The 25,005-nt window shown below is 52.8% G+C and overlaps 1 protein-coding gene across 3 annotated transcripts in view; it reads right to left on the bottom strand.

Annotated features, from left to right (window-relative positions):
* The window catches only part of RNF220 (ring finger protein 220), a 324,645-nt gene that overhangs the window by 188,786 nt on the left and 110,854 nt on the right, over positions 1 to 25,005 (bottom strand). The window contains exon 2 of one of the 3 annotated variants that reach the window (XM_077823453.1): positions 8,314 to 8,388. The exons of the other annotated variants lie outside the window; for them this stretch is intronic. Coding sequence (XP_077679579.1) covers positions 8,314 to 8,388 — 75 coding nt within the window. The remainder of the gene's footprint in view (positions 1 to 8,313; positions 8,389 to 25,005) is intronic. 3 annotated transcript variants of the gene reach the window in all.

Raw genomic sequence — 25,005 nt, forward strand, 5'->3', positions numbered from 1 at the left:
CTCACTTCTCCCTCTGCAAGCCCATTGTGCAGGCGCTGCCCTGATTACCAGGGGGGCCAAAGTCCGTACACCCAATGCCCACAAGTCTGGGCAGGTTTTGTCTCTTTCATTCAGCCCTCAGCACCATCATGCCAGGTGCCACTGAGTTCATCCGGCCGCATTCCCAGCAGGGACTCTACCCGCTGCGGGGGGAAGTGAAACCTCCTCTGCATTCAGATATGCAGAATCAAAGGCTGGTGACACATCGCCAGGCTGGGTACAGCTGGGCAGGGCGTGTCAGCGTGCCTGCCAGGAGCAGAGCTCAGGTAGCCAGAGCTGAAGGGCTAGAACGCTAACTCACCTTGCTGCTCCATCTCGGACACTAAGCACAAGGTCTGTGCTACGCTAGAACTGAACAACCTCTGTCCCCTAGGGAGAGATACAGGATTCCCCCTGGTGCGTCCGCCTAGGACTTCTCCTGGGCATTCCAGCAGCTGGGACGCTAAACAGGAGTGAGGCCAGCTTTACAGAGCCCTAGGCATACTCAAGGTATCTTCAAAACAGAATAGATGTGCTGTCTAGTGGTTAGAGCAGCCAGGAGACCTAGGCTATATTCCCAGCTCTGCCCGTGACTCATTACATGATCTTGGGCAGGTTACAGCCCTTCTTTATGCCTCAGTTTCCCATCAATATAATGGGGAGAATAAAACTGACCCATCTCGTTTTAGGGGCTCAGGAGGCTAGGAATAATAATTGTAATTATTAATATTAGATCTTGTGTTAGTGAGGTAAGGAACGTTGGTGAGGATGGTCAGGTTCAAAAAGTGCCTGGAGTACTTTAACTTCCACTTTCACCTGGGTGGCGCCCGCACCGTGCCCCCGGCAGGGCCCACACCCACTATCTGCACAACTCCGAGTGGGGACCAAACTCAGAACTTTCTAGCAGAGAGGTGACCGATCACCTGGGATCTGTCTGAAAGGTAACAGCCAGTCACCCCACCCAAAAGCCCAGAAAACTAAAAAAATAATCCCTCACTTTTTTGTTAAGTTTACAGGTTGTTGGAGGTGATTTTTGTTTTGTTTTGTTTTCCCCTCCTTACAAAACAAAAGAGGGAAAAACTGCCCTTATCTCGGAAAGCAGAGTTCAGGAAAAAGCTACTGGTCTTTTGGACTCAGTAAGTCCCCTCGGTAGCCTTGCTTGTCATCTAGAATTTATCAGCCCAGCACAGATCTGGTATAACGTGCCATATAACTAGTGCATAAACAAACTTCAGCATGATAAATGCCTTGCTTTGAAGCCATAAAGTTATTAGCTAGTGGCTGTTAGCTACTGCTTAGCATGGGGCATGTTCTTTCCGTTAACCCCTGACTGCCCACACTGCGCTTACCAATCTGCCGGCCCTGAGGAGGTCTCTGAGTCTGGAGCGGGGGCGGGGGAGACTAAACATGGTGAAAAGACCCTCACTTGGCCTTGCAAACCTGCTCCCAGGTTTGGCTGGGACAGATGCCCTGTGCAGAAACTTATCAGTGCACTTTGTACCTGCCAAGGGAAAAGGCTGAAGACTGAAAGGAGGAAAGCACTGCCAGGGAATGAAGCCCTGGAGAAGCTGACATCCTGATGCACCTCTCACCTTTCTCCTGCAGCCCCGAGGAAGCCAGGGAGAAGGGAGGCCTAGATTGTAAGCGAGCTCTGGTCTGACCCACACATCGAGAAGAGGTGGCTTTTCAGGTGGCTCTGTCCAGGTTTAATCCCCACTACTCCTGACCAAATAACGGTGCCTACCCAACACTCAGATGGAAGCGCATCGCAGACATTAACCAGCAGAACCCAGAAAACCACTGTCCGCGCTCCTGATCAGACAGAGACACCCTCAAACCAATTCCCCAGGAGCCAACCCTTTGGTGAGCTCGCTGTGTCTCCCCGGCCAGGCCAGGGAGAGGCGCAGACAGGAGACACAAGGACGAAGGGGCAGCCGGGGGCAAGGAGGCCAGGTTCTCTCTCCAGCACTACCATGGATTCCCATTAAGTGAAGCGCTGATGAGGTCTCTTAAGCAGAAGGGCCCTAAATCATGGCTCTTGTTCTTTGGATCAGCCGGAAATGGCCAGGAGACGAAGTCACACTGGACTTTAAAAATCCCCACGGTTAGCAGCGCCGGGGCAACGCCCCCAGAGGGGTGCTGACACAGAGGAGCACAGGCCTAGACGCTAGATGACGCAGTGGTTAAAATGCCGATGGCCCCTCGGGGTGTAGTGGAAACAGCTGCATTCGGTGAACCTGCATGCTCAGCCGTCGCAGTCACTCCATGGGCGGGGTGACCCCGAGGCTGGCCAGGAACTGCTCCACTGGCCTTCCCTTCCTCACTGGAGGCTTAATCAAAGGGCCAATGAATTGCAGAGTGAGGATGTGGGTGGAAGCTCAGTCGGTTTGGGGACCTCCTGTCCCCACTGTGGGGAGCCCTTGTCAAATGGTAAGTCCTCAACTCCCAGCCCACTTCTTGATCCCTGTGGCTGGGCTTGGGGAGGGAGATATCCTAGCCGCTCTGTGGAGCAAGTACTCCGTCGGGCCCAATACGGCTCTGCAAAGCACAGAGAGCGGAGGTACTTTTCTGGGCACCCTGCTAGCTCAGCCAAATTCCATGCAAAGCTAGCTGAACGCAGACCTATGCACTCCAGAGCACAGCCCATACTCTGGATGGAAGTCACCACTGGGCAGTTCCCGACACGCAGCTCGATCCAGTTGCCCGATCCAGGCTCAAGCCACCACTGTAAAGGAATTGGGGAGGCGAGGGGGGGACAAAATCCCATTAAACGGACTTCCTGTCCCATCTCTCACCAGACCCTGCCCCACTACTGACGAGCATCAGCATCTAGTAGCTAGGGCACGTAACTGGGCATCAGGACACCTGGGTTCTATTCGCTGCTCTACCACCAACCGCTGCATTCCCTTTTCCCTTGTCTATTTAGACTGTAAGTGCTTTGGGGCAGGGACTCTCCCTTACTGTGCACGTATCACAGGGAGCCAGTGAGGTCCCAGATCTTGGTTTGGGGCTTGCAGGTGCCATTGTAACACAGAGAGCAGCCACGGAGCTCCAGCAACACGGTATTACAAGAACCGGAACTTTTCAGGCTCCCTAGGAACTGGCCAACTGCTCCTTGGTTTTTTTTTTTTTTTTTTTTCTTTTCTGCTGGAGCAATAAAAAAGGAAAAATCAACATCCAAATGATCTTGTTTATGGTGACTAAATAAGCTGCATGTGCTTAATCCGTTAGAGTTTAATGAATTTACGATTTGCTTTGGAATTTGACAAGGGCCGTAAAAGAGTAATTAACATTTATCAGTGTGTTTTTTACACACATCCCCACCTTCCTCCCCAACTCCAAGCGGCATTGGGTATCGGGGGGGATATAAAAGAGATCAATTAATTTTTAATAATCTCAGGGAAAGATTGTAGAGTTGAGGTATGAACTCAGGGAGTGTCAATAAATGTGCCAAAGGTTGGCCTGGTATCTGGGCTTTCTAGCACCCCCCTTCTTCACATGCTGCTCAGAGGGAGGTAGATGGCAGTGGGGGCAGGGAGTGGGGAGACAGACTGCTACTTCTATCACCACGCCTGGGCTTGGCTCCCTGCTCCTTTGCCATTTATCACACTGCGCAGTGGCACATTTATCATCTCATTCAACACATGCTCCCTACCCCAGGTGCTCCCGGGACAAACCTCTGTGCCCCCAGGATGTGATGGGAGAAAGCAAACTGCCAGGAGAGCTGGTCTCACTGCCTTTTCTCATTTAACGCAGCAAGGGGGGGTCAATTTGAAGGGGGAAATACAAACACAAACTCCACCCACAATCCCAAATTCAGCCCAGTCTCAGAGCAGTTGAACATTTCTGCTACAATGATCAGAGTCATAAAAAATGTCACTGCTGCTGTAGTCTTCCTTATCGTTACCTGTATAAATATTCCACAAGACAAGCATTATTCCACAACCATCATTAGGGTTCAGAGTTAACGAAATTGAGATGACTGGGAGATGCTTACACCCCACTTCTGATCCGACCTTTGGAGGTGCTGAGCATCCTCAGCTCCCCTGGGACTGTTCTGCTACAGCAGAGGAGGGGTACCAGACGAGACAGGCAACTGCTCTTTCCTGTGCAGCCAGGGGCAAGAGAGTGCAGGAGATCGACCACTGGTCTGCTGTGGACAACTCTGACCTTCTGATGCCCAAATACCCCACCTTGCACAGGGCAAGCCCTGCATTACAATCCTCTCTGCCCCAGCCTGTAGGTCTGCTCGGCACGCCCAGCACAGCCTGGTGAAAGCGGCTGCTCAGAGCAGGGCAGCTCGAGGGGCCATCAGGGGTCACACCCGCTTCCTGCACCAACCCCGGGCCAAGCCAGGGATCTGCATTTCTGGAGACCTAAACCCAGGCAGCCCTTTGGAGCAGCTCAGCTTTGAGCCCGAAGCACAAGCCCCTTCCCCGTGCATGTGTGTGTGTGTGTATGGGCTAGTCCATCCCCCCCTCCTCTGCCCCCCATGTGTGGGAGGAGTGGAAGGGCCCTCTTTGTGTATGCGGGGGAGAAAGAGAGAGAACAGGGCCTGTGGCTGGTCTGTGGGGCAGAGGGTCCTGGAGAGCCACAAACAAATGCTCGGGATGATGAATTCCCAAGAGGCCTGAGACTGTCCGGCATCTGCTCTGGACAGAAACAAATTTTCCCTGTCGAATGTAATGCCCCAGAAATAAGCAATGAAGAGGGGTCTGGAGCCAGGGGGTCTGGAGCATCTCTCCCCTGGCTGCACCCAGCCCGAGCACAGAGCCTGCGTGAGCAGCCTCACCCCCTTCCCGCTGCTTGGACTCCTCAGTGCCAGGAACCGCACCCACGGGCTGCTTGATGGAGCAGACGAGCACTTGAGACGTGATGCTGGGCAGGTGTGTCTAAATTCAGCTCCCTCCTGTCTAGCTGGATGGGTGTGGGACGGGAGGGCTGGGTGGGAAGGAAGGCCAGGCAAAGTGGAAGATAAAAACCCCACCCCCGGCCTGACCCCTTTCCTCAGGCCAGCTGGGGGACTGCGTGGGCTCAGTGGGATGCTCTGCTCAGCCCCTCTCTGCCTGCGGGTCCCCTGGGGTGCGAGGGTGAGATGACTGAAGCCTGCCCAGGTTCACAGGAGAGACCAGGGGTGGGGTGAGGTAAGGTAATCTCTTTTATTGGACCAATTTCTGTTGGGGAGAGAGACAAGCTTGCAGGCTACACAGAGCTCTTCTCCCGGTCTCTCTTGTCACCAACCAAGGCTGGTCCAGGAAAAGATATCACCTCACCCAGCTTGTCTCTCTAATATCCTGGGCCCAACACAGATCCAACAACCCTGCAAACAACGGGTTGACACTGGACAGTCCTGCGACCCCCGGCAGGGTTCCCAGCTCCGGGAAGTGCTGGCAAAGCTCCTGGAGGAAGGGGTGTTCCTAGCACAGTGACATGACAGCTTGCCGCAGCACCAGCCGCTCGCAGGAAGCAGAACTGAGACACCACGCAGGGAAGAGGGAGCTCAGCTGGGAGAAGGCCCCCTCAAGGCGTCAAAGCTCTTGGGGAGCAGGGAAGAAAGCCCTCACACCTTGGCTTCCTGATGGGAGAGCACCAGCTCTCAGCAGCCTTTCAGGGCCAGGCTCTCAGCAATGCTGCACCCGGGCTTGCCTCAGAAGGAACTAGCTGAACCTGGCGAGCAAGGCCACCATGGTAGGCAGCTGACCCCACTCATCACGAGTGGAAAGGGAGAATAAAGATGACCACTCTGACTCCCAGGGTGGAAAGGGAGTCAGGTTCCGGAGGATGGTTTCCTGAACAGGGCCCAGAGAAGGAGTGAGGCCTGGCTCTGGGGAGGAGACATTAACAGCTCAGCACGATGCTCTCCCCTACTCTAGGGCCTTCCCTGTGCAGAGCTCCAAGAGCTCTAGGGAATCGGATGATCACAATATTATCATCCCCATTTCACAGAGGGGGAAACTGAGGCACAGAGGGATGACAGGATTTGCTCAAGGTCATACAAGGAGTCAGTGGCAGAGACAGGAATAGCCCTAGTAGACCTGACTCTGGCTCCCCTGCTCTCATCTCTAGAGACCCCTGCCTCCCAGCATGGGGTTCTCTCTACTGCATTACCCCAGCTTTTATTAGTGCGAGTTGTTGGCCAAGTTGTCCCTGACGGCATCCAGAGCCAACCCACTGTGTACCCAAAGCCTACTTAGTCGAAGGGTCAGCACAGCTTTCATTCCTGTTCATTGCTCAGTGGCTACTTGAGGATGGAGAGAATTTGTCTAGTGATTAGCACACAGCATTGGCTGCAAAGAGCTCGGGACTCATGTGAGCAGGTCACAGCCCTGCTCTGTGCCTCAGTTTCCCCATCTGTAAAATGGAGATAACGGTATCTGACCCATCAGAGGCTGTGTGACTGGCTAAATGGGGCATGATAGGGACCCTCGCCACTGCTGCACCCCTGGCTGCAGCTACGTCCCGGCAACGGCTGCTGCTAGCAAGGAGAATCTGCTCACTCCTGCCTGCAAAGGGTCAGCTGTTTCTGTGTCAGTCTGTTTAAACATCGTCTCCTCCCTCGGAGACCCCAGAGACCTTGAGCTGGTGGGTGGGATTCCAGTGTCTCTGGGATTCATCACTGCATCTCCAGAGCTTATCGAAACACAATTTGGACAAGGCACCCAAAGGAGAGGAAGCCTGATGGAGTGGATTAGAGCAGGGAACTGGGAGCCAGGACTCCTACTCTCAGCTTGGGAGGGGAGTGGGTTCCAGGGGTTGGAGCGGGGGAGAGGGCTGGGAGTCAGGACTTCTGAGCTCCATCCCCAGCTCAAGGAAGAGTATCAGTCTAGTGAATAGAACAGGTGGGGCTAGGAGCCATGACTCCTGGGTTCTAGTCCTGATGTGCAGCCTTGGCCACCTCACTTCACCTTTCGTGCCTCAGTTTCTCCCATCAGGAATATGGAGATAATGATGCTGCCCCGCCTAGCCAATGGCCAGTTGAGGCTCCCCACTGTGAGAGCTCCACTCAGGACATGTGAGTTTAAATGGTCACAGACAACCCCGTGAGCACTGGGAAATTGTCGAGTCGTGCTGAGGACTGGCCATGTTCTTAGGGTTTCAATTGGGCCAGTATCATGTCACGGAGCCAAGAAGAGGACAGGTGTTTTGCTGCTTGGGTTGGGAGCAGGGTCTGCCCTCCCGCAGACTGCCAAGAGCCACCCTGATCTCTCCTGCCTGATCCCTCCTGCTGCAGGCTCCTGGTTGACACCTCAGGGCGGGGGAGGCGGGGGCGGGTGGACTGCCCCAGGAATGAGAACTCTAAGGGAGCTGGAAGGGGGGGATCTGGAGGAAACCTTCGTGCTAACTGGAGGGAACAGAAGCGACGAGAAAGGTGGCGTTCCATGGGGAGCGGGCAGGGGTAGGCCAAGGGACTCATCTTTAGTGCTCCAAGGGGAAAGTGCAGAGAAGGGAAATAAAACGAGGAAGCCAGCATTCTGGGCACAAAGGGTGGGTCATGGCTCTGGTGCTAGCTCGGGTCACAGGAGAGCTGGGCTCTGTTCCTGGTGCTGCTACAGATGCCATGCATGACCTGGGGCAAACCAAGTCACCTCTCTCGCTGTGCTCCACCCATGAAATGGGGCTGTCTTCCTGCCTGGTCTCAAGGCGGGGGCTGGGGCGGGGGGGGGCAGGGGGTGTCCACGCTCTGTTCCTTGATGGCGGAGGAGTGCTTAGATGCTGCAGGAATTCCCAGGATTCAAGAGGATTTGGATACTATCAAATGAAGAGAAGTGCTGTGATGAATCCGTCTGTGTCTGTCCTTGCACTTGGTAACAGAGAACACTATTCAGACGCATTTTTAGTTTGGACTCTTACTGTTTCCCTTCTCTACCAGTCAACTAAGACAATGTTTAAACTAATAACAAACTCCTGCCCAGCCATTTTGTAGGGTTCTTTGACTCCAGACATATTAGGATTTTGATCGTGCTTTAACGATGGTTCCCTTTTAAGTAGTTTACAAAGGGTTAATAAAGGATATTACAGGCATGTTACAGATGGGAGTAGCATGTGTTCTACATGGCTATAAGCATATGGAGGTGCCATAGTGAGTGATAAGCTATGATTATAATAAACCTGTGACCTCTTGGACTCTCTAACGATAGATTAACCATTAATTAAAACATCTATTAATCATTATTAACCTCTTGTAAGCTATTTATTAACGGAAGTACGACCAGGAAGTGTCTCTTTCTTTCTTACTTTTTTCAAGTTTGTCTAAATAACAACAACAAGAAGAAGAATAAAATAATGAAAACTTACAGAGGGGCAGAGTTAAAACCATACGGTGGGTGGTGGTCGCAGACGCTTGTGGCCCTCTTTGGCTGTCGCTTCTATCTGGCAATCAATTGACAAGAAATTGAGATTATGAAATATTGCAACTGTGACTGGAGCAGGAGGGTTTAGTTCCCAAATTCAAGGAGAAATTGCCACTTCCATGTTGGAATAATTAACAATCCACATCAGCTATTTTGAAAAGGAGTGAAAGGGTTCCCTAGCTATTAACTGTGCTTACCAGGGAGCCAGTGACACCTGCACATATGGGACTTCTGGGAAACTACACATGAAGGGGGAGTTTCCCCAATGCACAAATCCCATTGACCTTCACAGGGGCCCACAGCATTTGTGCCTGTGAAAATCTCTGTGCAAATCCTTCCACGATTAAAGAGATGTCCCAGCGACAGGCACTTTAGCAACGTCATCAGAGAGCTGGGTCGGCGGAGAGATGGGTGGTGAGAGACAGGTAGACACAGATCTAATGAAACTCGGAGGAGAGCAGAAGCGTGGGGTTAGGCCAGTGTTTCTCTCCCTGTTGGGCTAAGGGACCGCAGACCCCATGGCGTCAGACCCTCAGAACCCTCATCTCCATCCATTTCTGTGTGTGCTGGGCCCTGCTTAGTGTGTGGCATGGAACTGGAAGCATGACCATGCGTGGCAGCAGGAGTGCGGCATGTGTGTGACCCTGTGTGTCAAGCCTCTTGCATAACAGCCTCGGGGGGCTCACTTCCTGAGCCCTTGAGCCGTTGAAGCCTCAGAAACCACGAAGTCCCAGTTGGGTTAGGAACTGCCATGGGGTCTGTGCTTCCTGCAGGTGCCCTGGGCCCATGAATCACACCTTGTCAGGGATCTGGGCCTGGGGCTTTGCAACTGCCAGCTGGAACGAAGAGGAACAGAGCTGTGAGTAGCCGCCGGTGGCAGCTGCCTGCGCCCATTGCTGCTCTGGGTCTCCGCCGAGGCGGGCTCTCCAGCCAGGCCAGGGAAGGGTTAAGCAGGCATTAATCACGCTCCCTGAGAAATGTTTCAAAGCCTCTTCCAAATATTATAAAAAATGTCTTTAATCATCTAATTGCGCGAACTCTACTGGTGATGGATGGGGAGATATCTCCTCTCTCCTCCTGATCTGAACAGAAGAGGCTGAAGAGCCCCTGCTCGGAGGGGGGTGGGGGGGGAGAAAAGGACGTTTCTCAACCTCCCACCAGAGCAGTTATAAATATGAGGTCATACAGCGAGAGATGATAACGCATTAAGGGCTCTTGAGATATTAGTCTGTCAGCCTCGTTAGACAGAGCTATTTGGGGCTGACTGCATAATTAGAGGCTGGGGTACCCATAACTCACTGGTGTTTATATGGCAGGAAGGGGCTCCGTTTACCATCACCCTTTGCACACTAAGTCATCTTGCAGCAGGCATCAAATTCCTCTCCCCTCCGCAAAAACCATCAGATTCTCTGCTCCCCGGGAACAGTCACTCCTCTGCTCCTTCCCCCTGAGAAAGACATGCTCCTCTATCAGACTTTGCCCTTCCAGTAAACCCCTGGGGCTTTGCATCTTCAATGCACTGCACAAACATTCCTTCTCACAACTCACCCATCTACAGGTGGGGAAACCGAGGCCCAAAGAGGGGCAGGGCCCATACTCACCCAGGCAGTTTGTATCAGAGCTGGGAGGAGAACCCAGGACTCCTGAGGCCAAGCCCCTGTGGCACACCCATAAGGTGACCTGTCAGGAGGACACAAGGTAATGGCGAGGAATCCCCAGCAGTATGTAAGCGAAATTCCCCACCTCAGCTCTGGATGATATGATCCACTAGGAAAATGTACCCCCACTCCACCCTCCCCCAGGCTTCAAACAGGTGCCTGAAGTCACCATCTCCAGAGGCCTCACAAAGCAGGCTGATTTGCCTAGCTGCCCCATGTGTGTGACCTGAAGGCAGCTTTAGACTGTGATCCACAGCGATTTCCTGGGAACGGTTTGGGAAGGGCAGTGCAGGGACTAGCTGGAGGGATAGGCACAATGATGGGCATTGTATGGGAACCGGAACAGAACAGAAGGAAAGGCAAGAGCTAGGCAAACAAGCAGGTGCTAGGCACGTATTGCCCCACCCCTCTGCTAAGGAATCTCGATCCTGACCTGCAGCATCCCCCCACTATTCTTGCTTTAGGTTTCCCTGCTCTGCTGATGGCTCTCAGTCCTTACCCAGAGCCCCCTGCTATCCCAGCCCTGAGTACCACACACACCGCTTTGCCACTGCTTCTCAATCCCGACCTGCACCTTTCCCCCACCCTCAAGCTCGCTCATCTGCCCGGGATGCTCACTTGTGTGGACAAATCTCTCTGAGGAGCTCGGTTGAGACTAATCAAACTCACTGCAACCACAGCTCAGTTCAACCGCAGCTCTGCAGAAGTGAAAGCCTGGTGTATGCTGCACTGCACTCTGGGTCCCCCACCCAGAATAGGGATGAGCCCTAGAGGACTCTGAGTGCCCCCCAAGTCGACGGCCCAAGTGCTAAGAGGAGTTCACCGGGCAGGCCATGCGAGGGAAGGTAGCCGTGGAGGAGCCGGGCTTCCGGAACTTGCACAGGTTTCTCCTCTCCACTCTCTCCAGGCAGCAGAGCTCACCGGAGGATCAGCCCAACGTCATGAGCTGCGAGCTGAAGGGACGCTTCAAAACCAGCGCAGTGAAAAATAAAACAAGTGAAACAGGGAAGAGGTGCATTTTCGTTCTGTGTCCATGCCGAGGCAGGGCACTGCGCGGCGAGGAACAGAGACTGCAAATCACACGGGCAGGGGGGGCTCGGATCAAAGCTCCATCAGAGCCTAACCCTAACCCGCCCCCACCCCGGGGATAATGCTCAGACATTTACACAGCCACGCTCCCGACATGAGCTGTCCGTACAGAGAAGGAAGCTAAGGCCCAGGGAGGTGAGGAGGACTCCAGAGGCAGGGCTGGGATGAGAGCTCTCGGAACTCCCACCCGGCTCCAGGACCATCTGTCGCTTTGTAGGTACAGCTAAATAGCGCTGACATCACCCACTCGTATTGGGATCCAGGAAGTGGGCGGGTGAAGCCCGCCCACTGCGAAAGGATCCCCCCCAGCCTAGGAGGGGGGTCCACAGGACCTGGAAAACCAAATAATTACAGGGGACAACTAATGAACAACAGGGACAGGAGTGCGGTCAAAGGGTCAAACAAAGGGAACCAGATTTGACATCACCCACTGAAGGGCAGTCGGATCTGCCTGTGAACTCAACACGAAGAGGCAGTGTTCCCCTGGAACTGCTGCCCTGGAGTGGGAGATGGGTCCAGCACTTGTCACCTTTCAATCGGAACACGGCCCAGCCATTACCACCCCATCCCTGCCTGAGGCCCTGGCACTACCTGAGCGGAAATGATAAGCAAGGTGCGTAACATCACCCTCTAGTGGCTGCTCCACAGAGAGGATACAGGACCTGCTACTATGGCCAACTGAGGGAGATCCCTGTTACCTGGAGAAGCAGCAGCCTGTGCTTCTGGAGCTGCAGGGACCCCGCTGACACTGCTCAACTTCCAGCCCTACCCACGAAGCCTCTTCATCCCCTCTCTCAGCTCTCCAAATGCCTCATGGGAGGGGGCAAGGGGTCTGGGGAGGAGGGGGTAACCCGGTGGCTTCCTGGGCTGAAGCAGGATAATGAATCCTGATGGGAGAAGTGACCTTTTCCAAATGCCACATGCCATTGGATTTTATATCACACCCGGACAATGTGCCATGGGTATTAAAATCGTTTTTCCAATAGAGGTGTGTGTGTGTGTGAGTGAGTGAGTGAGAGAGAGAGAGAGAAGAGGGAGAAATGTGGGAAAAATAAAATTAAGACATGAAAATTAGGAAGCCTCTAACGTACAGCCTTCAGCGCAGACCAGGGTCCTAGCAAAGCAGAATTTACCCAAACTCTTGATGCATTTTACTCTTGAGACCAAGGATGATCTTGTGGTTAGAGCACAGGGCTGGGAGTCAGGATTCGTGGGTTCTTTTCCTAGTTCTGCCTCAGACTTTAGGAAACTCGCTTTCCCCTCTCTGTGTGCCCCAAATGAGCTGGAAAGCCTTGCAAAGCGTTCCAACTCCATAATGTTTCCCTGTCCTTAAGAGATGCACATGCAGAGTGCAGAATGTAGGCCCGCATGCAGAAACACGCACTGAGTGTAAACTGTATGCATGCATTCATAAGCACGTGCATTCACGCTCAGGAAAAGCAGAATCTTCCACAGTAGCAAAATCCAACATATTTTGCCTCACCTGGGTTTTAAGAAAGTAAATATACTCCTCCCCAGTATCAATATATTTATAGAGACTATTTTCTGTCTATACACATACACACAGATACACGCACACATATGCAAGGACAAATTCCCATGAGAAAACACAATACGAAAGGGCGGCACTGGGAGCCAGCTTGTTCCCTCGATCTGCAAAGCAATTGTCCGGCTGAAATAACAACACTGGGACGAAAAAAAGAAGAGAAAAAGGGACAAGCTGTGTTTGTTTATTCAGCTTCTTTCTCCCCTCTCCCCTCGACAATGCCCTGACACCGTGTCCTGCCGCGCCGGGTCTGCAACCCCAACAGGCTAAATTGATCCCAGCTGGAGTGCTGTTTACAAGCCTTGTCCTGTTTACAGTGTGGTCCATCCTGCCCAGAACCAACCACAGGCGTTCTACAGGACACGCCGTCAGTTCAGCCCCCCGTTCTGGCTCTGATGTCCCAGGACGGGTGGAGGGACAGGCAGAAATGGAATGCTGATGGGCTTTCAAAGGGAGTCCGAGACACAGAGGGAAGTTGGCTGGCTATGTGAATAGCAGATGCTGTCCAAGCAATGGCAGCTAAACTGACCTGCGGAAGGGACCCAGGTGTCCTGTTCTTAAGTGAGGTTGGCGCATTCCAGCCTTAATTTTTCTGTCTTTACCTTTTTAGTTCTGTATCAAATTCTGCTCTCTGCGTGTGACACGTTGCAAGCAGACTGCCCTGGAAGGCCTCTCTGCCTGCACAACGCAGTGCTCTGCCAAATGAGCCTCCCCAATTGCCTGGCTGAGCCACCCAACGGTGGGTGCTGCCACGGCCCATTCAATCCCCTGCGGAGAGGGGTGGCTGTAGGGTGATCTGGGATCGCCTGTGCGCACACTTGAAGTCTTGCCAGGATGTAGCGAATCCCCACTCGGTCTGCTTCCTGCTGTTCCTCTTTCCCCTACCCTCCACCTCTCTGCTTTGTCATTTCTAGATTGTAAGGGGCACAGACTTGGCCGCCTTCTCTCTCTGGAAAGCATCTGGCAGATTGTGGGTTCTACGGGGAGACCAACTTGTGCCAACCCTGTGATCTTCTCAGGTACACAGTAAACGGATGCCAGTTACCTATCCGGCAGGCAGAAGGATGAGAGTGCACAAGGACGGTCAATTAACAGGTGTGAAGGTGTAAGATAAAGAGGGGCCCTGCTGCCCTTTGCTGGGAAAGTCCCCGGCCACCTGAGGCTCCTCTCATCTGGGGCAGAAAAATGGGTGCAAACTGTTGGTTTGCCAGGAATCCCCTGCCATAAGGTCTATGGTCAGCAAGAGGCACCCTGAAGTCACTAGCCCCTAGGACACACGGCAGAGCCAGTGACGGGCTAAGGATCCAGATGGTCTGTACCTGTCCCCATGACCCTGACATGTCCTGGGGGAAGGGAAATCCCGGCATGTAGCCTTGATCTCCCAGTTTTATGGCTCCATTGGGCCCTTCCTGTGGCAGCCACCTCCCCTGCGATGGACCAGCATCCAGATGCTAACCCCAGGGGGCCAGGGGGCTCCCAGGAGGCCCATACTGCCTGCCTGCCTCCGGCTCCTCCACAGAAAAGGGGCGGGGGGAGACAAGCAGCTAGCTAAGGAGCCAGCCCTGCACGGGCTCTGCCAGAGGCTGCTGGATGTTTACTGGGTCCCGCGTGTCCTGACGCACAGAAGTTACATGGGAGGGGATTAAGCTGCCAAGCTCAGCAACGCCTGCTTGCTTTAGTTCCTCCTGAGCACACATCAAAGCGGCGGGAGGCAGGAGGCTTGGAGGGGTGGGTCGAGGGGATTTTAGCCCATTCCCACTTTCTCACTCTCATGCCGGGCCGTTTCCCATCTGAAGCTGGGATGTAGCCAGCCCGGGGCTGTCTGGAGGGGATCAAAGAGAGGTGCAAGGTCCCTTGGCTGTCAGCTCATGTGGCCACCTTGCAGGGCAGGCCAGGCAGGGCAGCCCATTCTGCTGTCGCCTGGCTCTCTCCTTCGCAGATGGGCCTTTCCAGAGGGTCTGACTGGTTGGCTCATGAATTTCAGCTAACGAATTCAGACGTGCAAAAAAAAAAAAAAAATCTTCTCATTGACCCTTTGGTTCCCTCTGCAGTGGCCTTTGCCACATGATCCACAACACCTTTTAATGGCTTCTGCAATGCTAGCGAATGGGAGAGCAGGATTCTCCTTGGCTGGACCTCCTGGCAGCTTCTGCTCTCACACACCTGCAATCAGCATCCCAGCGTACTCCGAGCCAGGCTGCCGCTGGCAACAGCTGAGTGCCACTTCCCGGCCTCTGCCCCCGGCTCACCCCCTAGTGCTGCCGAGGACACTCCGAAGGGAGCAGCTCCGACTGAGGCAGCTGGGTCCTGTGCTCTCTCTCAGCCAGGGCAGCTGGCCATTGCTCGGCGATGGTGGACCCTCTGCACCCACGCACGGGCTGCAAACAACCCTCCTCCTGTTCAGATGACGCAGTAGGACCTGGCATCCTCCGCTTGGTGTGGGCCAGGAAGTGAAGTCTGTTATAGTCCATGGACAGCCTCCCACCGACTCCTATGAGCTTTGGATCAGTCCCTTGGCCTGATATCCCACACGGAGGGTGTGCATGCAGCTATGGAAAGGAAGGAGGGTCTCGTGGAAAGGGAGGGCTGGAAGACAAAGGGCTGTGTTCTACTCTGGCAGGTTACTTACGTCTCTGTGCCTCAGTTTCCCCATTTGTAAAAGGGCTGCAATGCAGGGCGAGGCAAGGTTCATTGTTTGAGGTTGCTGGCTGGGGCAGGGGAAAGAATTATTACACCGTAGGAGTGGGAAGTGTGTATATGCTACATAGAGATGTGTATACACGCAGTTTATATACACACTCTGTGCCTTTTGCATTCTATTCACACACATTCCTTTGTTTAGCGCTCTTGAGAGACGCTGTTCTTGTTACAACTTCTAAGTACAAATTACAGTAGCTTTTGCAATCAGAATCCAAGGCCCAGTGAGTTGTAATGACAAATGTTTTCATTCTGCCTTTCCAAGTTCCCCTCTCCTGAACCAATCCCACTCCCAAGTAGCTTTCTTTAGCCTTCCCAGGGCTTCCGCTTCTTCCCCACCTAAGCGATCTTGGGGCTCGGCTCCTTTGAGACAAGGAGATAGTCCAGAAGGAGGGTCAACATGGTGTTCCAGATGCATGCAAATCACATTCAGAAACACCCTCCCGCAAGGAGCTGGTGAATGTGCTATCACTCTCCATTCATATCTCCCCTGCCTGTTCTCTTTGACCCAACACACATTTCAGATACTCTGGCATCCGGGGTTGCCTGGAAGCTCTTCAACACTGCAGAGCATGGCCAGCCCTAAATCTCAGACAAAGACACCCAAAGTCGCAAACAATAGCTGATCAGGGAGATCAGAAGAACAGAGAGCACCCCGCCCAGTCCAGCTCCCCACCTGGCATCTCCCAAAAGAGAGGGCAGCAGATCAGCCTGTGATGATGGTGATGGTGATGGCTGTGGTGGTGCTGATGAATTTGAGCTGTAAGAAGAAGAGGTAAGCGAGAGGTGTTTCAGCATGTAAACACCTATGTGTGTGTAATTCACACGGGTGGCTCCTCATCTCCGGAAGCGGATCCTCCAGTCAGGAAGTCATGGCCCTGATTACTTTGTCTTCCACGTTTAAGAACATCCCTAACTGCTCCTTGGATAGCTCAATTAGTAAAGTGAATATATTATATAAAGTCTAAAAGATTAAACTCTCATAGGCAGCCCATAATTTCATGAAGAAGTCAGGGGAGCATATCCCTCTTATTAACTCTATAACAAATGTGATGAAAATGTTCAAATAGAATGTTAATGCAATGTTACGTGTAATTTTCCCAGGCCATTTTCTGCTGAAATATTTCTTTATTAATAGTAATTGAGGGGATAAATTATGAATGAGGCGATTTTCTCCTTTCACTGGGAAAGACATACTCATGGCAATAATTCTTTATAATAATTTTTGGGGGGAGAGTGGGAGGGAGCTGGGGCAAGGGGTTTAAAGAAAAAAAACCTTTAAAGGGATTACAAAATATATAGACTAGATGTGAGTGTTTTATTGCCGTGCAGAGGATTTTACACCTGTGTAGGCTGAGTGCTGTGTTATGGGCACGCAGCAGGTTTGTGCGTTGTCTGGGTGTGAAGAACAAAATCCACTGCCCCTTCTATTCATTGCACTCCTCACTGTCTCTAGGCACATGGCGAATGGAGGGCTTTTCCTGACATTCACACTTTGCTCCCTGTGGCTCACGCCCCAGGGTCCTTACTCAGGCAAAACTCCCCCTGACTTTCATGGGCCTGAGTACCTACTGAGTAAAGGATTGGGTCCTATATTTGTATCCTGTGGGTTTAGTTCTTCAGACAAGGCCTGATTCTGCTCACCTTCCACTGTGAGTAAGTCTCGTTGAAATCAATGGGAGTACGGTAGCACTCGTGGTGAGTAAGAGAGGGCAGAATCGAGCCCTCAGGAGTTGGAATCGGCTGGGGCTTGGTAAGAGTGAGCTCCCATCACCCCTTTCTCTTTGGAGTAGAGGGGGGTCATTCAACTGTTTGCGGCAGGCTGGAGTTTGGCCTCTTGGGCTAGCACAGATGGGGTTCTGTTGACAGGTCTGTTTGGGGGTACAGGTTCCTGCTTTTGGGGCACGGTCTGCATGACACCTCTCTGTCTTCCCTAGCCCAGCTGGGTAGGGTGGGGAAGCTGTTTCTTTGCTCTTCTGATTCTTTAAAGCCACCAGAAATACAGCCAGCCCCTCTGACCTTGGCCATTGAGCACTCTCCAGGTGCAGCTTCAAGCCAGGGGGCCTGGGAAATTCAGCGGTAAAGGCTAGGGCTCTATCCTACCCTAGCCTGGATACTGCACGGAGACACTGAGTAATCTCCCTCTGCTATGGTAACCTGGGGGGAAGAAGGTGAAACGCAGGGGAAAAGGGCCTTGAGCCTTTCCTTACTCTTCCGGGCTCCACTCAGACCGCGCATGAGCTGAGGGATGTGTCTACACAGCAGCTGGCAGTGTGATTCCTAGAGCAGGCGGGCAGACCCACACTAGAGTGGGGCCGTGTGGCAGCTCTTAGTGGACACCCAGAGGTCAGGCGGGTTTGCACTTGGTGGCTAGTCCAAGCCACCGCCTATGCCGTGGCCACGCTGAGATTTCTAGCACGCTTCCTCAAGCAGAGCTAGCATGTCTGTCTACCTGCGTGGGGATGTGCGCTCCCAGCTGTTGTGTGCAGATGTGCCCTGGGAGGCAGAGGCTACAGGAATTCACTCCCTCTGACACAATGGGGCTATCACTAGGCAGCACCCCAAGGCCATTCAGGACTCGATAGCACAGCTGGTCAAAACAGATTTCTCTCTCTATTTTTTCAGTGATAAATACCTGTTAGAGGGAAACAAACATCGCAGGTAAATCAATCAATCAGTTTCTGCTGAGATTTTTCTATTTTTTGACCAAAGAAAGTTTTTCAAAATTTTTCATTCCATTTCCATTCAAAATGCTTATTTTGGTTTGATTCTTCAGTTGTCCCTCCCTTTTTTCTTTCGGAAAGAAAGATGAAAGTATGTGCATGGTGAGGGGTGTGTGTGGAGGGGAGGAAACGACACAACACACAAAGTGGTTCTTTTTCATTTCATTTCAATTTGCTGAAAAATCAAAAAAATCAGTGAAAAATTTTAACCAAAACTAAATGTTTTCATTTTACTTGAAATTTCACAGAAAACACCTGACTCAGAAAGACCGGGAACAGCCCCAGCCCCTCCTGCTCCCAACCCACAAACTCTTGCCACTTGAGCTAAAGGAGAATCCTCATAAATTCTAAGCATCAGAGGGTCTATGACACACAGCTGAGTGGTTCTGACTGCATCCTGTAGGGTCAGGACTGCCACACCCACTAGCCGGTGTATAACAATATATCACATTAATGGCCAAGACTTTTAAGGGTCAAATGCTCTTGTCCATTTGGAAGACAGCAGCAAAACAGGGCAGCCCAATGAACATGTAACTGGGGAGCACCTACCCCAGGCCCGTATGAACGCAGAGGGGCAGGTGGGAGCAGCAGCCAATATCAGAGGGATAAGTGGGAAGAGTATCCACTGCCAGCTCGGTATGGGAGTGGCGGCCGCGAGCCCAGGAGCAGAGGTTTATTTGGAAAGGGATGCTCCTGATGCATTGCCCCAGGCCCAGTGTTGCCCATGGGGACCCTGTATCCACTGGGGAGCCACTGCCACCAGACCTTGGCTTTGCTTGGCCCCCTGCCCTCATGGTTAGCGAGACGGCGGTTCAAACTGAAACCAAATTTGAGCTCACGATCAAAGAAAGAAGTGGGGGGAAAGAAGGGAGGAAATGCACAGGGCAGGTATGTAATCAGCTTCCCCTGACCTCACGTGCTGCTCGGGGTACCCATAAAACAGGCCAGAGGCTGGGGTACGGCGACCCCTTGACCACCGAGCAGCTGCACGGACCCCCTGGAGCTGCTCCACCCGAGGCATTGCCGCGGAATCCGCCCGTGCCCAGAGGCGGAGGCTGCACGATGGCTGACAAGACCAGCAGGATCCGTCACCGACCCTCCTCAAAATTAGGTTAATAATTTATGATGTTAAATGGGACAGTTAACAGCTGGGCCAGACGCTTCTTCAGCTAATACAGAGCACGAGCCGAGTCCTTGGAGAGTTCATTACACGCCGTGCCCTGAGCATTAGGGCTCTGGCTCCAGAGACACCTTGGAGAGGCTTTGGCTGGTGCCGCTGGCAGCCTGCCTTAGACCTGCCCCATATCAATTAAAAAACAAGAAATAAATCATCAGGAAAATTGATTGGAAGAGAGACAATGTCTGTGACACCTTCACAGTGCTCAGAAACCCCTGGGCTTACCCATGAGGCTTGCGGCCTTGGGAAGTGACGGCATTTGGTCTCTTGCTACACAGGCTGAGGCCTGTTTATGGCATAGCTGGGTGATCACTGTTGCAGGAAGGGGTGTGGATGATTGAACAGGGGCACTCTTGCTTCCCAGTGGTTACTGGACCCGCTCCTCGGTAGGGGTGCTGTGCTGGCTTTTGACTGAGATGCAAAACAAAGATCCCTGATGGCCAGTGCTCACTAAAGATCCTTTTGCAACACCAGCATCCTGGCTAAATTCCAACTCAGCATATCACTGTCTCCCCGCCTACATTTCCCCCACAGGTTTAAAGAGCAACAATATTCTCTGTCACTTCCAGCGTTACGGTGTGCTGTTAAACAGCTTCCATATTCCACCCCAGATGTAGCTGCACTTCAGGAAAGTGGTCCTGTCTATTTAATGTTTATAAAGTGATGTTGCCATACAAAATCAGGGTACTATTAATAGGGCATAATTCTTCCTCTGAACTGGGTATGGGGAAGATCTTTAAAAGATAACAGCCCTGTGACAGGATAAAGGCATTATTGCTACAGCGGTAAGGAATCCCAGGGCCGGAATAGCAGAGGGGCTGCAGGTCGGGATTGAGGGGCACTGGCAGAGCTGTATGTCTGAGTAGCTCAATGCTGGATCAGCTGGGAGGGATGTGGGGCAGGATTGAGGGGTAACAGCAGTGTTGGTGGGGGGTCCCACAACTGGAAGAGAGGGAGAGTGAGTTGAAGCAGCAGAGTGAGGTCCACTATAAAATCTAGGAAAGAGAAGCAGAAGCAGCAGCTACCATTAAAATTCACGACAATCACCCCCAAATTAAACACACAGCTCCTCAGCTGGGCAAAGTACACACCCAGGGAGTCGGGGAGCGTGTTGGAAGGGACAAGGCGGTGAGCGCTCTGAGCTTACACTGCTACCCAAAGAATGTCCACTGGATGTTTAGCTAGGACATAAATGTGTCTTTTCCATCATGTCCTGTCCCAGAGCCAGAGCAGGATCCATCACCTCGGAGCTTTGACTGGCCAGAGCTTCTCCGGCTCAGTTCCAGTCCAAGAGGAGACCAACCTCCGAGGCTGAGGAAGCAGAGTTTGTAGGAGATGAAAACAGAGCTCCCCTTTGGAATCTGTGCATGATTTCTAGCCATCTCGTCTATCCACCCCGCACCGGGATCTACCCCCCGACTCCTGCATCCCCCTCCAGTATCCAGTTGCCATACACACAATGAGCAGGCAGGGGAACAGAGCAGAAGCAAACGCCTAGAACAAGACAACGAACAAGAGGTCCCAGGCGCTGGTGGTGGTGACTGACTCTTAAAACCCCTCTCACAGTTCCCCACCACGCGCCATGCAGTGATGTGCCCCCCATTCCTAGTGGAGCCCTCCAAGCCCCTCCCTCTTCCTCTGAGCAAGGCATCTGGGTGTCACTTTGTTACTGCAGACAAGCTGGGGTGGCTGGACACACTCTGTGACTTTAGCCTGGGAGAAACCCAGGAGGCAAAGCCGGGGTCGGGGCCCTGCCGCAGATGGCCTCTGGGCTCTCTTGGGAGCAGGGCTGTCCCTGCACAGAGCTCTCCTCTTAGATTTTCCGGTTCATCCTTTTACCCATTTTTAGGGGATTTCTCTGCACTTTGCTTTTTTTAAAAAGTCCCATTAGATTTCCCAGCGCTGGTGAAAGAAGCCAGAGATGCGGATCCACAGATGGCAAGGCCAGAAGGGACCATTGTGCTCTCTAGTCTGTGCCTGTGTAACACAGGCTGGAGGACTGCCCCAGTGATTACTGCCCTGAGTCCAGAACTGGCGTCTGGGCTGGAGCAGAGCTTTTAGGAAGAGACAGCCAGTCTTGATTTAAAGCCTGTCAGTGATGGCGCATCCATCACACCCCTGGGTAATTTGTTCCCATGGTTAATGACTCTCACTGGTAAAAAATTGTGCCGTTTCTAGTCCGAATTTGTCTAGCTTCCGCTTCCAGCCATGAGATCATGCTCTCCCTTTTTCGGCTAGATTAAAGAACCCTCTGCTATCAGAAATCTCTTCTCCACATAGGTACTTCTAGACTGTGATCAGGTCACTGCTTAACCTTCCCTAGACCTGCACTAGTCACTGACCCACAGACTGATGTTCAGACAGGTGCAGTTTCCCCCATGCTGTGCCATATGTGAGCTCCTGCCCTGCCCTGGGATGATCCCCGTTTAGGCAGAGAGGGGTGCTCAGTCTTCATGGCCTCTCAGCATCCAAACCTTCTTTGACCTCACCTTTGCCAATATAAACCCAGCACAGCAGCAAGTACATAAATAACACCATCAATCACACTAATTAAAACAACCCTACCAAAACAGAGCACCCCACTGCACACACAGTTCTCCCCTCGGGGGCAGAATGAGAGAAAGAACGAACCACAGGTGACAGATATTAGTCACGTCGTTTCATGCATGACGGAGAGATGCTCAGATACTCTGGTGAGGAGGGTGGGATAAGTCTAGACGGGGACCCTGTTAATTCCCGCTGTGCTGTGGACGCCTGTCCCACTATGAACCAGACTGAGCGTGATCAAACTAATTTCACACGTGGGGTCTCTAAGCAGCCGCCAGATTTAACAGCTTCCACTCACTACTGAAAGGTCTGAAGCCCGCTGCCAGTCCCCTGAGTCAGCCAGCCTCCCAAACCCATTCTCTCTGCTTCCAGCACGTAAGCACCTTTCAAAGTCCATCCACCCGGACCACTTGCTTCCCCATTAGAGGAGGCCAAAGAGAACAAGCAGGAGCAGGTCTCATCTGAATGGATCTTCTCCATCCTTACTGGGATTCTCTCCCCCCCAGGCTATATGCAAAGAGGGCTTTGGTCTGGGCCCATGCAGGATTCACCTGCCTCCAGGTTTATCTCGTCTCTCTTTATTCAAGGGCCTGATCCTACCAGGAGCCCAAAGCCCCAGTTTCCCTCAGAGGCCAATGGGACCTGACTGTACTCAGACTTTGCGGGAAAGCCTCAAAGAAGCGACTGCTGTGAACAGCTCACTGGTCCTGGGATTGCCCCATAGCAGCCACAGAAACTGACTGAAGGACACGCCCTGTATGCCCTGCTCCCACCTGCACCTGCCGGCAGAGATCAGCCCTCTAGCTCCAGACATACGCTGCGGAGCACCTCATTAGAGAGCTGTGCTGCACGACACCGGCGCTGGTTCATACCAGGAGTCTGATCACATCACTCCTCTTGCTGAAAAGGTAAATCAGACCCTGCACTTACACAGAGGATCTCAAAGCATTTTGCACGCGGGGGGATGGGGGGGAGGAGCATTATCTACCCCATTTTACAGATGGGGACACTGAGGCACAAAGAAGCCACATGTCTGGCTCAAGGTCACACGGTGCGTCGGCAGCAGAGTTGGGAACAGAACCCAGGACTCCCAACTCCTAACCTCTGGCACCTCTAAGCTCTAGCCCGCACTGCCCCATCACCCTGTGGCTCCGAAAGTGCCATGATGTGATGCTGTCACGCTGCTATGCTATCCTGGCGCTCTGTGATGCAAACAGGAGGCCTGGCCTCCAAGCAAACCAAGGGCTGCGTTTTTCAGCTCATCTGGGCAGGGTCAGGCCAAAGGAAGAACAAGTGTGGTGTCAGCCCAACGTCCCCTCTAGGGGAAGGGGAGGGGGTGTCTGTGCCCGTCCTTATGGGAGATGGTTACACTTGGGGCGCCAATGGTCTTTTCCATCTCCACTCACTGTGGGAGCTTCCAATCCCAGCACGGGTGCCAGATGTGCACTCATGACTGATGCAGATGTTGGCCCCTCCGAGGGTCTGGTCAGTATTTCCCCTTCTCCCTTTCACATTCCTGTTGTGCCAAATTCAAACCATGCACAGTGAGAAGGGATTACCCGTAATTATAGCTTTCACGCACCAGGCCTGTTTCACACGACTGGGGTGGGAGGGGACAACTGGCAGTAATGACATCCAGATGGCTGTGTCTCTGTAGCCAGTCCCCTCTACCCTATTTGGAGCAATCTGGTTTGTCCCTGTCCCCCGTACACACACCCAACTCATGCCGAAACCACCTCCTTGCCTTGATCTTGTACGTCAGGAACACCGGGAGGGCGGGAGCCCCAGCACGAAGCTGATCAGGAGACAAGGTCACTTCCACTTCCAGCCCCTGCCCAAGAGCATGCAGGAGAAATGACAATTAGGGGGACAACAAATGGGCCTCTGGGCCCCAGGGGGAGAGGGAGACGCAGGGAGGGGAGGGGGGAATGACACGTGTGTGCAGTAACTGGAGGCTGAAGCGGAAATAGCTCCAGTCGGCCCATTTAGAAAATCATCATTACTGTAAAATTTATGGCCGACGTGAGCTCGCCTGATAGATATGACTATTTAAAGGCAGCCAGAGCCTCCATTTATAACCGCATGGAAGCCTGGGGGGAGGGGGAGACACACACCGTGGAAGGAGGTGGGGGACCGGAGAGAAGGCAGGGGAGGAGAGAGAGGGGCTGTGGCTGGCATCTGTATGCTTGGGGGCCCAGGTGGATGTGCAAGGTGGGCGAGCAGGGTTTGGGATCAGGGTGTTTGGCACTCGGGGGGCTAGAGGGGTTGTAGGCTGGGGCTGGAAGGGGACTCCATCAAAGCACGTGGCCTTGTGCAGCTCATTCCTTTGCATGTGCTTAGCCAGGCCTGATCTGAAAAAGGGTTGTGAGACCCCAGGGGTGGGAGTGTCGGGGGAAAGGTGCCTGGCCCACTGCAGCACTTCACAAGAGCAACTGTGCCCGTCAGCCCCCCCGACCATCCCTTTCTCCTGAGCCCAGCAGGGTCACTGGCCTTGGAAAGCGATGGTGGTGGTGGCATTTTAAACACTTGTCCCAGCCCCCTAAAACAGAGCAGAATCCTGCCATTTCCTCCCCAAATACGGAGCTGCTTCACCATGAGAGGAGAGAGGACACGTAGGAGGGGACACAGCATAGGCATCACAGGCTTGAGTCGGGCCTCCTGGATTCTATTGTAGGCTGCTAATGGCTCACAGAGTGACCTTGGGCAAGTCCCTTCCCCTCTCGGTGCAGACCATTATCACTCTGCTGACAAACCTGCAGCCAGCTGGGATTTTAGGGTTCTTACACGGTGTCTGTTACGGTGCACCTGAACATCTCTGTGCTGAACATTTTAAACTTCTTCACAGCAGGGAAAGAACGCCCACCCTCATGGTCCAAAAGCTAAGGCCCCTTTCCACTTGAACTAAAGGAAACTCTCCCCGCTAGATGTGAGCAGTATACGGCCCATGACACACATCTGAGTAGCTGTGGGTTCCATCCTGTGGGGAAGCAGCAGCGCACAGACAGTAGCCTTGGTCTTTACATTATTATGTATTAACTAGGAGTTGTGTTCTAACTTGGTTTAAAAAATGATGCAATTCAAAATGAGACACCAAAGTAACCTCTGGAGGGTGACATATCACTCCTTGTGTCTTTAGACTGGATTGATTTGTTTGCTTGTATAATGGGTGAGAAAAATGGAAGTCATTTTTGCACTGGCC

The sequence above is a fragment of the Eretmochelys imbricata genome, chromosome 8 (assembly GCF_965152235.1).
Source record: "Eretmochelys imbricata isolate rEreImb1 chromosome 8, rEreImb1.hap1, whole genome shotgun sequence".
NCBI classification, from domain to species: Eukaryota; Metazoa; Chordata; order Testudines; family Cheloniidae; genus Eretmochelys; species Eretmochelys imbricata.